At 52.0% G+C, this 16475-nt stretch overlaps 1 protein-coding gene across 2 annotated transcripts in view; it reads left to right on the forward strand.

Moving 5' to 3' along the window:
* The window catches only part of CRYZ (crystallin zeta), a 205939-nt gene extending 189838 nt beyond the window's left edge, over positions 1-16101 (forward strand). For both annotated transcript variants that reach the window (XM_085602272.1, XM_085602271.1), the window contains one exon: positions 15660-16101. In XM_085602272.1, coding sequence (XP_085458398.1) covers positions 15660-15821 — 162 coding nt within the window. In that variant the 3' untranslated portion in view covers positions 15822-16101. The remainder of the gene's footprint in view (positions 1-15659) is intronic.
* The last annotated feature ends 374 nt before the right edge of the window (positions 16102-16475 follow it).

Here is a 16475-nt window from a genome sequence, read left to right on the forward strand (position 1 = left end):
GGTGACGTACTTGATGATCTTTCCAGTTACCGATAGCCGAGCACTTCAGACTTGTCTCTCCTTCCTGTACTGCCCTCTCACAGGAGTTTCCTGGAGAGCCTTCCTGTCGGGCTGCCACGGGACCATGTGGACTGTGCAGGCTTCGTGTAGGCCGCGCAAAGGCGTCGCTGAGGAACTGCCAACAGGACCACAGCCAAGTCGCTCATGTAGCTGCACAGGGTGGTGTCTCAGACTGGGTGTTCTGGCCGTCAGGACTCGGGTTCTATGCCTTCCTCGGATGGTATTTGGGTGACCAGTCTTCATCTGTCACCTCCATGCTTCCCGGTGCCAGTCGTGGAGCTGTTGCCGACTCATCTCTCCAGTTCAGACTCCCCCCTCACAGGAGCTCCATTGAGGCCCTTGCCCCTGGTTTGCTATGTGACCGCCTGGGCGGTGTGGGCCTTTTGTAGGCCACGCTGAGGGGTCGCTGCGGAATACCCAACAGGGCCACGGCTAAGTCTCGTGTAACCCCAAGGCTGGACGGTCCAATGGTCGGGCATGCTCTTCTTCAGCAGGCTTCAGGTTTACAGGGCCACACAGAGGGTTCCTGGGAGGTTAGCGTCCCACAGCACCGGAAATGCCTCGTTGAACTCCGGCTGTCTCGAGTGGTTGGATCCACTCTGGTGGTACGATGCTCCTTTGATGTTCTTGGTGATGCACCTGGGTAATGGACATGATCATATTTGTTTCAGTTGGGCAACAGGCGGTGATCTCTTGCTGGAGGTGATCTTGTGGATTGAGGAAGACTGGAGGGACTTTGTGGCCACTTGCAGTTGTCTTCCAACAGGTGCACTTGCTAGGCGTGGTGCTATTGATACCAAGCAGCCATTGACAGGTGAGAGGACGGTCAAACTGCGAAGCATGGGGCCTGGACGCAGATCGCGCTTGCTAGTGGCTTACGGTTGGTTCTCCTGTGAAGCTGTCTCCAATGACGTCTCCACCCCGGTGGCTGGCTTGTGCTGATAAACACCTTCTCCAGTGCTGGCACGAGTCCTCTGTCCTGTTGCTCTTCTCCTTTCCTTCTTGCGCGCCTGTGGTGGTTGTTTGCCCTGTGGCGTCATGCCACTCTCCTTCCTTTCTTCGGGGAGTGGCGTCATGCCACGCTCTTCTCCTTCTTCCGACCAGGTTCATCACTCGGATGTGGCGTCATGCCACATGTCTCATGTTTGCCCCACATGGACATCTCGCTGACCGTGTCCGGTCCTTTTGGACAGTCTTTCCTTTTCTGCTGACCTGTCAGTCAGACTTGCTTCTTCCTCTTGAGGACCTTTCACGGGCACCATCCCCTCCTCAGGGATTTCTGCGATGCTCCTCTTCTCTTCACTCGAGGGCGTCGTGCTTGCACCATCGAGGCTGCGCCATCGTGGCGCTTGATCCAGCCTCTGTTCAGGCATGCTTGGCTGGGTTGGTCACTTCGAGTGACGTGCTCCATGCTTGCAGTGCGATGTGGCATCCGGCCACGTGTCGCCTGTCATTGGAGCACATGTGGTGGCGGTTGGCCACGTGGAGTGTGCGACTCTCCTCTTGCCTGTCTTGGGTCACTGGCGACTCCGTCTTGAGGCAGTGTGAGGGAGATCACTCTACTGTCTTCGGACCGCTGCGGGGCTTTGCCCGTCCAGTGGAGATATAGAGACTCTCTGCTGCCTTCAGCATTGCTTCTTTTCTGTAGAGATGTTTATCTCCTGGGCACCTGCTGGTGCTGTCTGGTTTGCTGGTGCATCCTTCTGCGCAATTCTGGCTTAGTGCGCTCTGTCTTCTTACTGGGCGCCCTCTTCTGACAGTTGGCTTGCTCTTCTTCTAGCACTGTGCTATCTTGGGGGTTTGGAATCTCTCCCCTTCAAAATCTTGGCAGCGCCCTTGGCCACTCTCTGCTGTGGTGTTGGGAGCAGTGTTCAGTCTCTTTAGCTTCACTTGCCCGTTGGTGCAGGCACTTGCTGTGAACATGCTTTCACTCCCTGTTCCTCTTTTGAGCTGATGAGGGGGGGTTGCAGCATGCAGCAGTCTCTTCTGGCTGTGGCTGCCTCAGATAGCCACTGGGGGCTTTGAGTGTTTTTGCTGGCTGGGCTTGCTACCTTTTGGCGTTGCTGCTTGGAGCTTGACTGACTGTGTTCAATTACTCTGGCTGTACCTCTCGGACTAGGCAGCTGTGGGCTTCCTTGGGGGCTCTCTCCCTGTGGTTTCACAAGGATAGGCAGCCCACAGGGGGCTTGCAGTACTCTCTTGGCCGTCTCCTTAGTGATTGCTGGTGGCTGATGGTTTGCACGGCGCATTACTCCTGGGGGAGGGCCGTCTGCAAGTCACATGCTCGTTTTGTTGCAGTTCCAGGAGGACTGCAACTAGGTGGAGCTGTGGCTACCTCTACTCGTGTCAGGCAGTCTTTCCACAGGTGCAAACAATGGTTTGGCTCCACACGAAGGTTAGGGGATTGCCCAATAGTTTAGTGGCAGAGCAGCTTTCTTTGTATAGAACTGTGCAGCATTTGCCTTATTGTTTTACCGGCTGCCTTGTCTGGTAGTCCTTAGGAGGTCCTTAACGCTTGCAGCAAGGTACCGCTAGGTGGCATTAGTCACTTTATTGACCGGCCGCGGAAGACTGGCTAACGCTGCAGGGCCATGCTTCTCATGTGGATTTTGTGGATGTGGGCTTTGTGGAGTGACTCCCAAATTCTTTGCTGGACTATGCCCCTAGTGTGGCGATTCCAGCATTGACCTGTGACTCTCTGTATTGTCACTAGTCCCGGCTGGCAGTCTCCTCTCCTCTGTTGCAGCGGTGGTGGAGGGCCACTGGGTGGCAGTGCAGTGTATTCATAGCACGGCCCCAGCAGCTTTCCGTGCTGCGGGCCTCGTACTGTTGGGTTGGTGGTGCCTAACACTGTCTTTTCTGCTCTCTGTGGCTGTCGTGATGACCGCTGTGCAGAAAGGATGCAGAGCAGGCAACTACCTCTGCGGTCTCCAACGCGATGGTCACCCTCTTCATTACCACGCGGGCGCTACTGGAAGCAGCCGCAGCCTCCCAGGGAGCAGGGTCACAGCGGGTGGGTGCCTTTTGCTGGCTTCCTTTTCTTTGCGGCAGGGAGGATGTTAGCAGGCGGGGACGGCCTGCTGGAGTGCTGCTGGGAGGGTCATGCTGGGAGGCTGTGGTAGCACTGGGGCACGCACACCGTAGTTCATTTCTGACGCGCCTGCGGTGCTTTTCAAACCCTGTGTGGTGTAGGGTTCTGGCGTTCTCGCTGCTCACTGGGGGCATTGGAACACTCCTTACTTGTGACGGAGTCTTCCTTGATCGAACAGGGGCAGCAGGCTCTTCTGGCTGGAGTTGGGGCACGGTCAGGGCAGGTACAACCTCTGTTCCTGCTTTGCCTTGTTGGCAGTACTTCTGCTTGGTGCTGGATGGCACTGTGATTATTGGTGCATGCCTCACCTTGGAGGCCAGCATTCAGTCCTCGTCGGCTTCCGCCGATAACACTGCTAGCCGTCTTCTTCCAGGGCAAGCGACGGTGGCCGTGCCCGTGCAGAGTTGTCCTCCTCTCTTCCCACGACTTATGGCTATCGTTGGCACGGCGAGTGGGGTAGGATAGAAACGGGCTATTCCTTCTCGTTCAGGAACATTTGTGTCTTATTCTGCCGGCACACGGGGCAGACCCGTCTCGTCGCCATTGTGGTGTCTTGGGCCCTAGGCCTACATGCTGGCCCCTTTTATTAGCAGGGTCACCTGACCGGTGAAGCTTGTGATAGGTGGGTGGACTTTGTGGGTGGAACACTAAAATGTGTCCAGCAGGACACTACGTCTGGCATCCGAGGTCGATGTAATTTGTCGAACCAATACACCATTAATATTGGCAGTGTAGTACGAGGCAAACCTTACGTTTTCTGAGTATTATAGACGACAGGTGCGAGTTAAACTATTGCACATCGAAACTTTTGATTATTATAGCAATCTTTTGTTGAAAAAGGAAAGAAATGTTCAAAGGCAAATGATTGGCTGTACAAGTAAAACATAACCATGTGAGGCTGGTAACTGCTGACGTCGCACAGTAAATAAATATCACCAACTTGAGAGGGGTGTTAGGCATCCCCATGCTTGTGCACAAGTGTGCTAATGAGAGCACAACACCGCTGTCTGTTGAATCTAATCCTCCCGTGCTTACAACGGGTATAAACGTGCTCTTTATAGAAGCAAGACATCTCTGAGTGTGTCTCTAGATCTAAAATGTAGTCCTCTGAGTGTATTTTACCACTTGTCAAGGGGGTTAAGATTTTCAGTTTAGTAAAATGCAGTGTCCTGTTTTCACCTTCGGCCTCATCTCATAAGCCGTGTCTGGCTACACGGGCTGTACTGCTGCGTTTGACACGTGTCACTTGGACGCGAAAGTATCCCTCCCAAAAATACATATTTTCCCATGAGGATTTGTAACACTGTCTGTCTCAAACAGGGCTTCTATAACGAATAATTGTCTCGTTCACAGGAGTTGACACGGTGAATTCTGGTTTGCTTTTCTCCTCTTGCCACCTGCTGTACATTGGGTTGCTCGTTACCTACTTGCAGCCTTTGCAATGCACGTGACGCCTCTTCTAGCGTGTCATCGTGATCACAACGTGTGCATCATAGATAAGGCGACAGCGCCATCCAGTGTTTTAAAAGAGCTTGAATGACAGATAACCATTGAGACTTAAATTGTTTATTTCTATTTTACATTATTTTTTCATGTATGATTTGCTTGTCTCCGAAAGTAATAGTAATAATACTCTTTCTGATTTTTCACATTTCTAATAGATTATTGAATGTTTTCTGCTAATTTAATTTGTATTTGAGTGACTGTGGTTAAGTGCAGTTTTTCAATTGACTCTACGTGGGCATATAAGGTTTTTAAGTGATCCCTTCAGGGCGTTTTTTTTTTCAGGCTTGATTACGGCTTCTATTCTTTTCTATCACAATGCGACGCTCTGAATGGCAAACGCCCATGTGAAACGGGTAATTGGTGGGCTATACAAATCAACATAACCTAACGTCAGGTGAAGGCAAAATGTCTTCTTAAATTCAGCTTTTTTTAAGACGAGCTGGACAAGCCTGAATCTTAACTGTCTATTGGCGTGGGCTCCATGTCATGGTGGTCACTTTCAGCAACCTGTGGCTATTTAGCCAACCGCCTATATAGGGCAGGCGCAGCCGGTTCATTTGGGGCTGAAGGGCCAAGCCCCGCACCTTTTGCCCCTCAAAAGCAGTGTCTTTCAGGCTGGCAAAGGTTAGCCTGACAGACACTGTTCATTTTCAGGTCAGGCAACCAGGAGCTGGACTGAGGTAGTCGCGGCTCCTGTGGGCTTTGAGTGTTTTTGCTGGCTGGGCTTGCTACCTTTTGGCGTTGCTGCTTGGAGCTTGACTGACTGTGTTCAATTACTCTGGCTGTACCTCTCGGACTAGGCAGCTGTGGGCTTCCTTGGGGGCTCTCTCCCTGTGGTTTCACAAGGATAGGTAGCCCACAGGGGGCTTGCAGTACTCTCTTGGCCGTCTCCTTAGTGATTGCTGGTGGCTGATGGTTTGCACGGCGCATTACTCCTGGGGGAGGGCCGTCTGCAAGTCACATGCTCGTTTTGTTGCAGTTCCAGGAGGACTGCAACTAGGTGGAGCTGTGGCTACCTCTACTCGTGTCAGGCAGTCTTTCCACAGGTGCAAACAATGGTTTGGCTCCACACGAAGGTTAGGGGATTGCCCAATAGTTTAGTGGCAGAGCAGCTTTCTTTGTATAGAACTGTGCAGCATTTGCCTTATTGTTTTACCGGCTGCCTTGTCTGGTAGTCCTTAGGAGGTCCTTAACGCTTGCAGCAAGGTACCGCTAGGTGGCATTAGTCACTTTATTGACCGGCCGCGGAAGACTGGCTAACGCTGCAGGGCCATGCTTCTCATGTGGATTTTGTGGATGTGGGCTTTGTGGAGTGACTCCCAAATTCTTTGCTGGACTATGCCCCTAGTGTGGCGATTCCAGCATTGACCTGTGACTCTCTGTATTGTCACTAGTCCCGGCTGGCAGTCTCCTCTCCTCTGTTGCAGCGGTGGTGGAGGGCCACTGGGTGGCAGTGCAGTGTATTCATAGCACGGCCCCAGCAGCTTTCCGTGCTGCGGGCCTCGTACTGTTGGGTTGGTGGTGCCTAACACTGTCTTTTCTGCTCTCTGTGGCTGTCGTGATGACCGCTGTGCAGAAAGGATGCAGAGCAGGCAACTACCTCTGCGGTCTCCAACGCGATGGTCACCCTCTTCATTACCACGCGGGCGCTACTGGAAGCAGCCGCGGCCTCCCAGGGAGCAGGGTCACAGCGGGTGGGTGCCTTTTGCTGGCTTCCTTTTCTTTGCGGCAGGGAGGATGTTAGCAGGCGGGGACGGCCTGCTGGAGTGCTGCTGGGAGGGTCATGCTGGGAGGCTGTGGTAGCACTGGGGCACGCACACCGTAGTTCATTTCTGACGCGCCTGCGGTGCTTTTCAAACCCTGTGTGGTGTAGGGTTCTGGCGTTCTCGCTGCTCACTGGGGGCATTGGAACACTCCTTACTTGTGACGGAGTCTTCCTTGATCGAACAGGGGCAGCAGGCTCTTCTGGCTGGAGTTGGGGCACGGTCAGGGCAGGTACAACCTCTGTTCCTGCTTTGCCTTGTTGGCAGTACTTCTGCTTGGTGCTGGATGGCACTGTGATTATTGGTGCATGCCTCACCTTGGAGGCCAGCATTCAGTCCTCGTCGGCTTCCGCCGATAACACTGCTAGCCGTCTTCTTCCAGGGCAAGCGACGGTGGCCGTGCCCGTGCAGAGTTGTCCTCCTCTCTTCCCACGACTTATGGCTATCGTTGGCACGGCGAGTGGGGTAGGATAGAAACGGGCTATTCCTTCTCGTTCAGGAACATTTGTGTCTTATTCTGCCGGCACACGGGGCAGACCCGTCTCGTCGCCATTGTGGTGTCTTGGGCCCTAGGCCTACATGCTGGCCCCTTTTATTAGCAGGGTCACCTGACCGGTGAAGCTTGTGATAGGTGGGTGGACTTTGTGGGTGGAACACTAAAATGTGTCCAGCAGGACACTACGTCTGGCATCCGAGGTCGATGTAATTTGTCGAACCAATACACCATTAATATTGGCAGTGTAGTACGAGGCAAACCTTACGTTTTCTGAGTATTATAGACGACAGGTGCGAGTTAAACTATTGCACATCGAAACTTTTGATTATTATAGCAATCTTTTGTTGAAAAAGGAAAGAAATGTTCAAAGGCAAATGATTGGCTGTACAAGTAAAACATAACCATGTGAGGCTGGGAACTGCTGACGTCGCACAGTAAATAAATATCACCAACTTGAGAGGGGTGTTAGGCATCCCCGTGCTTGTGCACAAGTGTGCTAATGAGAGCACAACACCGCTGTCTGTTGAATCTAATCCTCCCGTGCTTACAACGGGTATAAACGTGCTCTTTATAGAAGCAAGACATCTCTGAGTGTGTCTCTAGATCTAAAATGTAGTCCTCTGAGTGTATTTTCCCACTTGTCAAGGGGGTTAAGATTTTCAGTTTAGTAAAATGCAGTGTCCTGTTTTCACCTTCGGCCTCATCTCATAAGCCGTGTCTGGCTACACTGGCTGTACTGCTGCGTTTGACACGTGTCACTTGGACGCGAAAGTATCCCTCCCAAAAATACATATTTTCCCATGAGGATTTGTAACACTGTCTGTCTCAAACAGGGCTTCTATAACGAATAATTGTCTCGTTCACAGGAGTTGACACGGTGAATTCTGGTTTGCTTTTCTCCTCTTGCCACCTGCTGTACATTGGGTTGCTCGTTACCTACTTGCAGCCTTTGCAATGCACGTGACGCCTCTTCTAGCGTGTCATCGTGATCACAACGTGTGCATCATAGATAAAGGCGACAGCGCCATCCAGTGTTTTAAAAGAGCTTGAATGACAGATAACCATTGAGACTTAAATTGTTTATTTCTATTTTACATTATTTTTTCATGTATGATTTGCTTGTCTCCGAAAGTAATAGTAATAATACTCTTTCTGATTTTTCCCATTTCTAATAGATTATTGAATGTTTTCTGCTAATTTAATTTGTATTTGAGTGACTGTGGTTAAGTGCAGTTTTTCAATTGACTCTACGTGGGCATATAAGGTTTTTAAGTGATCCCTTCAGGGCGTTTTTTTTTTTCAGGCTTGATTACGGCTTCTATTCTTTTCTATCACAATGCGACGCTCTGAATGGCAAACGCCCATGTGAAACAGGTAATTGGTGGGCTATACAAATCAACATAACCTAACGTCAGGTGAAGGCAAAATGTCTTCTTAAATTCAGCTTTTTTTAAGACGAGCTGGACAAGCCTGAATCTTAACTGTCTATTGGCGTGGGCTCCATGTCATGGTGGTCACTTTCAGCAACCTGTGGCTATTTAGCCAACCGCCTATATAGGGCAGGCGCAGCCGGTTCATTTGGGGCTGAAGGGCCAAGCCCCGCACCTTTTGCCCCTCAAAAGCAGTGTCTTTCAGGCTGGCAAAGGTTAGCCTGACAGACACTGTTCATTTTCAGGTCAGGCAACCAGGAGCTGGACTGAGGTAGTCGCGGCTCCTGTGGGCGTGACCTCAGCTCAGCAAAGGCCCTCGAGGCCCTCCTTTCAGTGACAAGGGGTAGCGTCACTCATTGCTTCGCACCTGAGGGCTTCAGTTTTAAGCCCTGAAGCGCCCAGGGTTGAGTGTCAATCAGTAACACTTCATCACAATTGTGTGGTGTGGTCAGCAGTCTCACTGACCCCATCCCACTCGGTGATGACGTAGGGTCTGATGCCTTCCCTCACTGGCTGACCAGGTCAGCTAGTGAGGGAAGGCACCAGTCCCAAGCTTCTTGGGACCTCTGAGGCAAAGCTGCAGGTAAGTGTGATTTTTTTTTTTTTAAATTAATGTGTGGTGCGTGCATGTATATTTGAATATTTTTTAATGAGTGTTGTGAATGGATGTGTGTGTGTTTATGGCGGTTAGTATGTATTTGTGCGTGTGTGTCCCATCGGCCCTCCACCCTCCTAAAACCCCACTGACATAGGGGTTGCTATTGGGCCCGAGGGGAGACTTTTGCAGGATTCTGCAGGCACTTCTCTAGTAGGGTGACCAGATTTTGAGAACAAAGCCGTCTGCCAGGTGTACATCTTGGACACTGTAGTAGACATGGCCAAGTTCAGAACATTTGTACAGCACACTTGTTCCCTTCTGAATGACACAATGGCCGCAGCAGGGAGCGATCAATTCTGAGAGGAGCTTCATGCTCCATAGGGGCCCAATATCTGTATAACCCACTAATGCTGACAAAAACCAAAGCCATCATGGGCGTTTTTGACCCCGCACTCTCCACGGGTGGCTGCATAGATATGTTAGCAGCAAACTACAGCTCTCTTTCACATTGTATGTGGGACCTTTTAAAAGCACTGGCTAATCAAACACTGAAAAACTTTTATAGTCATCCCGCTTCAGGTTTGCCCAAAAGAAATTTTAACTAGGAACAAGTCTCTGGGATCAGAGCCTATTTATTATACATCAAATAGTTGTCCTGATTTTACAGAGCACTCTGCAATTTAAAAATGATTTAAAATTTGATTGTTTGACCTTTTTTCACTGTAATGATTTTAAGTAATCACGCAATAAATGTATTCATTCACTCATTGTTTGTAGCCCAACTTTGCCATAAATATTGGTCCAGTTCAGTGGATCGATAGAGACCTATTTGTTTTGAAAAAAGTTTTTTTAACCTTAAAATATGCCTTAATTTTTATCATGTTTACGTTTTGTTTCCTGATAGTGATGTACATGGGATAAAGTACCAACCTTACCTTGTAAGGGTATTGCAAGTCACTGAGGAGTTGCATGACCATACAGATGAACAAGGCTGAAGGCTAGGTTTCTTTATATCAATCAATCAATCAATCACGGCATTTATAGAGCGCGCTACTCACCCGGGAGGGTCTCAAGGCACTGGGGGGGGGGGGTATGTTACTGCTCGAACAACCAGGTCTTGAGCTGTTTCCTGAAGGAGAGATGGTCCTCGGTTCGCCGAAGGTGGGTGGGGAGGGAGTTCCAGGTCTTGGCTGCCAGGTAGGAGAAGGATCTTCCTCCGGCGGTGGCTCTGCGGATGCGTGGTACGGTGGCGAGGGCGTGGCTGGTTGATCGTAGCTGGCGGGCGGGCGTGTAGAAGGTCATGCGGTCGTTGAGGTACTTGGGGCCCAGGTCGTGGAGAGCCTTGTGTGCGTGGGTCAGGAGTCTGAACGTGATTCTCTTGCTGACGGGGAGCCAGTGCAGGTCTCTCAGGTGTCCGGTGATGTGGCTGTGTCGGGGGATGTCCAGGATGAGTCGTGCGGAGGCGTTCTGGATGCGCTGGAGTCTTTTTGAAGTTTGGCCGTGGTTCCAGCGTAGAGGGTGTTCCCGTAGTCCAGTCGGCTGGTGACGAGTGCCTGGGTGATGGTCTTCCTGGTTTCGGTGGGGATCCATCTGAAGATCTTGCGGAGCATGCGCAGGGTATTGAAGCATGAAGATGAGACGGCGTTGACTTGTCTGGTCATGGACAGGGAGGAGTCCAGGATGAAGCCCAGGTTGCGTGCGTGGTCCGTTGGCTTGGGGGCGGTGCCCAGGGCCGGGGGCCACCAGGTGTCGTCCCAGGCGGAGGGTGATGATCCCAGGATGAGGACTTCCGTCTTGTCTGAGTTCAGTTTAAGGCGGCTGCTCCTCATCCAGTCGGCGACGTCTTTCATCCCTTCGTGTAGGTTGGCTCTGGCGGTGGTGGGGTCGTTGGTGAGGGAGAGGATCAGCTGGGTGTCGTCGGCATAGGAGATGATGTTGAGGTCATGTTGGCGTGCGATGGCTGCGAGGGGGCTCATGTAGACGTTGAAGAGGGTTGGACTGAGTGAAGATCCTTGTGGTACGCCGCAGATGACTTCGGTGGCCTCGGATCTGAACGGGGGGAGGCGGACTCTCTGGGTTCTTCCGGCGAGGAACGAGATGATCCACTCCAGTGCTTTCTCTCGGATTCCGATGTTGCTGAGGCGCTTCACTAGGGTGCGGTGGCAGACTGTGTCGAACGCCGCAGAGAGGTCCAAGAGGATGAGGGCCGCTGTTTCCCCGTTGTCGATCAGGGTTCTGATGTCGTCGGTGGCTGCGATTAGTGCGGTCTCGGTGCTGTGTTTGGCCCGAAACCCGGACTGCGAGGGGTCGAGGGATCCATTCGTCTCGAGGAAGGCGGCCAGCTGTCTGTTGACGGTCTTCTCGATGACTTTGGCCGGAAAGGGAAGGAGCGAGATGGGACGGTAGTTCTTGAGGTCGGTGGGGTCCGCCGTTGGTTTCTTCAGGAGGGCGGTTAGCTCGGCGTGCTTCCAGCTCTCCGGGAAGGTGGCGGTGTGGAAGGAGGAGTTGATGATGTCCCGGAGATGGGGTGCGATGATGGCGTCGGCTTTGTTGAAGACGTGGTGTGGGCAGGGGTCGGTTGGTGATCCGGAGTGGATGGAGTTCATCGTGCGGGTGGTGTCTTCGGTGTTGATCGGGGTCCAGTTGCAGAGGGTGGTGGTGGCGGGCGTTGGTTCGGCGGTAGGGTGCGTGGTCTGTGCGTCGAAGCTGTTGTGTATGTCTGTGATCTTGCTGTGGAAGAACGAGGCGAGTGAGTCGCAGAGGTCTTGCGAGGGAGTGATGTCGTTGTTTCCAGTGCTGGGGTTGGAGAACTCTTTGACGATGCTGAAGAGTTCCTTGCTGTCGTGGGCGTTGTTGTCCAGTCGTTCTTTGAGTGCCGACTTCTTGGTGGCGCGGATCAGCTGGTGGTGTTTGCGGGTGGTGTGCTTGAGGGCGGTGCTGTTGTCTGTGGTCTGGTTGAGCCGCCAGGCTTTCTCGAGGGTGCGGCAGTTCTTCTTGGATTCCTTGAGTTCGTAGGTGAACCAGGGGGTTTTCTTGCTGCCGGTTCTGCTGGGAGGGTTCTTTAGTGGTGCGAGGTCGTCGGCGCAGGCGGTCAGCCACTTGGCGAGGTTGCTGGCTGCTTCGTTTGGGTCCGCTGTGTAGGTGGGTGTGTTCTGGCTGAGGGAGGCGGTGAGCTGCTCGGCGGTGATCTTGCTCCAGCTCCGGCGGGGAACCTGTTGCGGGTGGTGGTGGGTCGCAGTTTTCCTGAAGCTGAAGTGGACGCAGCTGTGGTCGGTCCAGTGGAGTCCGGTGGCGTGGCTGAAGGAGATGTGCTTGCTGGATGAGAAGACGGGGGTCAAGCGTGTGGCCGGCGTAGTGGGTGGGAGTGTTCACCAGTTGCTTGAGTCTGAGGTTGGCGAGGTTGTCCAGCAGGGCGGTGGTGTTTCTGTCGTTGTTGTTTTCCAGGTGGAAGTTGAGGTCCCCTAGGAGGATGTAGTCGTCGGAGGGCAGGGCGTGCGGGCTGATGAAGTCTGCAATGTCTTCGCTGAATTGTGTGCGTGGTCCCGATGGTCTGTAGATGAGGGTGCCTCGGAGGGTGGTCTTGGGGTCGGTGTGTATCTGGAAGTGTAGGTTTTTGGCGGTGGTGAAGGTTTCGACGGTGTTAGTCGAGATGCGGATGGTGTTCTTGTGTATGATGGCGATGCCTCCTCCCGTCTGGTTGACGCGGTCCTTCTGGGTGATCTTGTATCCGTCCGGGATGGCTATGGCGATGTCGGGCGCTGAGGAGGCGTTCATCCAGGTTTCGGTGAGGAAGGCGATGTCCGGTGCTGTCGCGTCGAGCAGCTCCCAGAGTTCCACAGCGTGCCTGTGGACGGAGCGGGTGTTTAGCAGGATGCACTTCAGGTGGTTGCTGCTGGTGCTCGACTTGGCGGGGGTGGTGCAGGTCCGGAGGCAGGTGAATCGGCAGGCTTGGCAGGCGAAGGGTCCGTGGGTGCGTCTCGGGATGGCTCGGTAGCAGGCAGGGTTCCGGCCGGTATTGAGTGCGATGAGGGTGGCGGCGTCGTAGGTGCGTCGGGTAGTCTTGCATCGGCGGGGGCCAGGGGTCCTGGCGCTGGGCGCGGTCCAGGCGCGGACGGGTGCAGACGGGCTTGCCTTTGGCGCGCCTTCGGCACACAATCGGCGCGCCCGCTCCGCGTGACCGCTGCGCGTCAGTGCGGTCGCCATTTAAGGCTAAGTGGGAGGGAGGAGCAGCTGGGAGGTGGGAGCGGGGAGGACACAGAACAAAAGGGGGCGTGGCCGCGTGAACGGCGGCGGGAAGCGGGGAGTGGGGCGGGCAAGGCACAGGGGGAAAACAACCACGTTTATACAATAAGGCAATAACAATACAACAATTTACCACGATTATACGGTGGAACTGCTGGGGCAAGGGACAGCGAGGCAGGCAGCTAGGGCGGCAAGGCAGACGGCACAACGAGGCTGCGAGCAGCAGCGAGGGGCGAGGGGCACACACACAGCTGGTGGCCTTGCGGCGCGGGTGTGTCCTGAGAACAGGTCACACTCACCTGCGCCGCGCGGTCGCCATTTAAGGCTAAGTGGGAGGGAGGAGCAGCTGGGAGGCGGGAGCGGGGAGGACACAGAACAAAAGGGGGCGTGGCCACGTGGACGGCGGCGGGAAGCGGGGAGCGGGGCGGGCAAGGCACAGGGGGAAAACAACCACGTTTATACAATAAGGCAATAACAATACAACAATACAACAATTTACCACGATTATACGGCGGAACTGCTGGGGCAAGGGACAGCGAGGCAGGCAGCTAGGGCGGCAAGGCAGACGGCACAACGAGGCTGCGAGCAGCAGCGAGGGGCACACACACAGCTGGTGGCCGTGCGGCACGGGGGTGTCCTGAGAACAGGTCAAACTCACCTGCGCCGCGCGGTCGCCATTTAAGGACAAGTGGGAGGGAGGAGCAGCTGGGAGGCGGGAGCGGGGAGGACACAGAACAAAAGGGGGAGTGGCCGCGTGAACGGCGGCGGGAAGCGGGGAGCGGGGCGGGCAAGGCACAGGGGGAAAACAACCACATTTATACAATAAGGCAATAACAATACAACAATTTACCACGAATATACGGCGGAATTGCTGGGGCAAGGGACAGCGAGGCAGGCAGCTAGGGCGGCAAGGCAGACGGCACAACGAGGCTGCGAGCAGCAGCGAGGGGCGAGGGGCACACACACAGCTGGTGGCCATGCGGTGCGGGGGTGTCCTGAGAACAGGTCACACTCTCCTGCGCCGCGCGGTCGCCATTTAAGGCTAAGTGGGAGGGAGGAGCAGCTGGAAGGCGGGAGCGGGGAGGACACAGAACAAAAGGGGGCGTGGCCGCGTGAACGGCGGCGGGAAGCAGGGAGTGGGGCGGGCAAGGCACAGGGGGAAAACAACCACGTTTATACAATAAGGCAATAACAATACAACAATACAACAATTTACCACGATTATACGGCGGAACTGCTGGGGCAAGGGACAGCGAGGCAGGCAGCTAGGGCGGCAAGGCAGACGGCACAACGAGGCTGCGAGCAGCAGCGAGGGGCACACACACAGCTGGTGGCCGTGCGGCGCGGGGGTGTCCTGAGAACAGGTCACCTGGTCCTTATAATACTTGAGCATGCCTTCACTTCTTTCCCAGATATCTTAAACACTGGAGATCTTGCTCCTTCATATAAAAGAGATTGATAGTTTGGTTGTAGTCATTCAGAATGAAAATGTAATCTGTAGATTGAAACTAAAGACACCAAAAACAGTTCGTAATTTGTAGCAAATATATATTTGAATTCCCTTAATTTAAACCATATTTTAAAAGGGCTACAATTCATAATGAACAGTAACCTGCTGAGAGAGTGTTTACTGTGATAAGCTATGTGCAAAAAATAAACCCATATACGTTGCTCCTTTCTGTTGATCACTGTTTATTTTAGAAAAAAAACAGATCACAGGATTGAAAAGCCAGTTCTCCTTTTGTAGTTTAATCTGCAGGTTCAATCATGCTCCTTGATCTGCCTTTCATCATGGATGCTAACTCTGGCAGTTGGCATTATGAAGTCACAAATAGTTTGTACTAAGTTATTACAGTTGAGCAGCTATGTTATTTATTTGTTACAGGTGACTAGAGGCTTCACAACAAGACTGTAATAATAACATGAGTGGTGGGCTTTTATATAAGCTTGCAGGCTCGCACCTACTACATATTATAAATATATACATATAAAAACGTTTTCATATGTACCTTGGTTTGGATGTTAGAATTGTTATTTTTTACTGTTTTCTATGGTTATTTTTTGGCATTAAATCCCCCAGCAATTTTTGTGAGGTCAAGGCTCTAACTTGGTCAGTATACCAAAGGGAGAGAAGGGATACTTTCAAAGCCTTTGACAAACTTCTTTTTGTTAATAGGTAAAATTCAATCTTGTGAAAGGTATAGTTGAGTGTCTTAAGCTTCAAGGTTTTGCCTCCCCCCATGGTTCCAAAATGTCTACACTCCTCTATTGAGTAAAACCCTTGTTAGAGGCATTTATGAATGACACCTTTTAAAAAGTAGTACATGAGATCATAAGAAGTTTAAAGTGATTGATTATGTTGACCCTATGTTTTATTATAGTAAATTTATGAGTGACATAATTATATTTTCTGAACCTGCACTAAATATATTGTAATAGATGTTGTGTTCAATCCTATGTCTTTCTGATCCAGGCAGAGAGAGATGAGTCTGCTGCAGCTCTTTTTGCTGGGATGGAGTCAGGTTGGCTGAAGCCGGTAACTGGCCCAGAGTATCCACTGGAGAAAGTATCCCAAGCTCATGAAGATATCATCGATAGCAAGGGGGCCCTAGGGAAGATGGTTTTGATCATGTGAAAAAGTAATGCAGGTTGAAACTGTATTATTTTGTTTAATTAATCGCTAATGGCAAATTTCGTCCAAAACACATTTACCGAAATAGCGGTTGGTTAAAATCTGCTTGAATCTTTCACATTTTCATGTTAATTTCACTGTAACGAAATGTTGTGTACATTTGTTGCATTGCTCTGGAAACTGTTTTATCACCTCTTTCATGTTATGAAACAATTTCTTCCGGTCTGTAAACTGTAGTTCAGGTTCAATTTGAAATATTATTGCAATAAATTATGGTACTTGGTTTGGTCCCAATCTCTTCTGTTCCAGACACATCCACCACGGTCATATCGCCCTGTCAGTATCCGTCTTGGCTTCTTACTTGAACAGCCTATTATCAGGATTTTGCTAAAAAATATGCACACCGGCATTGTTTGACGTCCATATAGTCATGTTTAAGTCTCGCCTGGCGTTAGCAGCCCACATGCGTTGCCCTCGCCATGCGAGGGCCTTTTGGAATCGATACAGATTCTGAAGTGACTTAAAGCCACGCCCTTGTTTTTAATTAGCGCACGTCATCGTTTATGTTAAACGGTGACGCCTGATTGGAAATCGGCCTTTGGGGTTACCGCCTTGTCCACTTTTAGGACGGCCCATGTGGACAGGCCTACGCCAACT

Source organism: Triturus cristatus, chromosome 4_2 (genome assembly GCF_964204655.1).
Source record: "Triturus cristatus chromosome 4_2, aTriCri1.1, whole genome shotgun sequence".
NCBI lineage: Eukaryota > Metazoa > Chordata > Amphibia > Caudata > Salamandridae > Triturus > Triturus cristatus.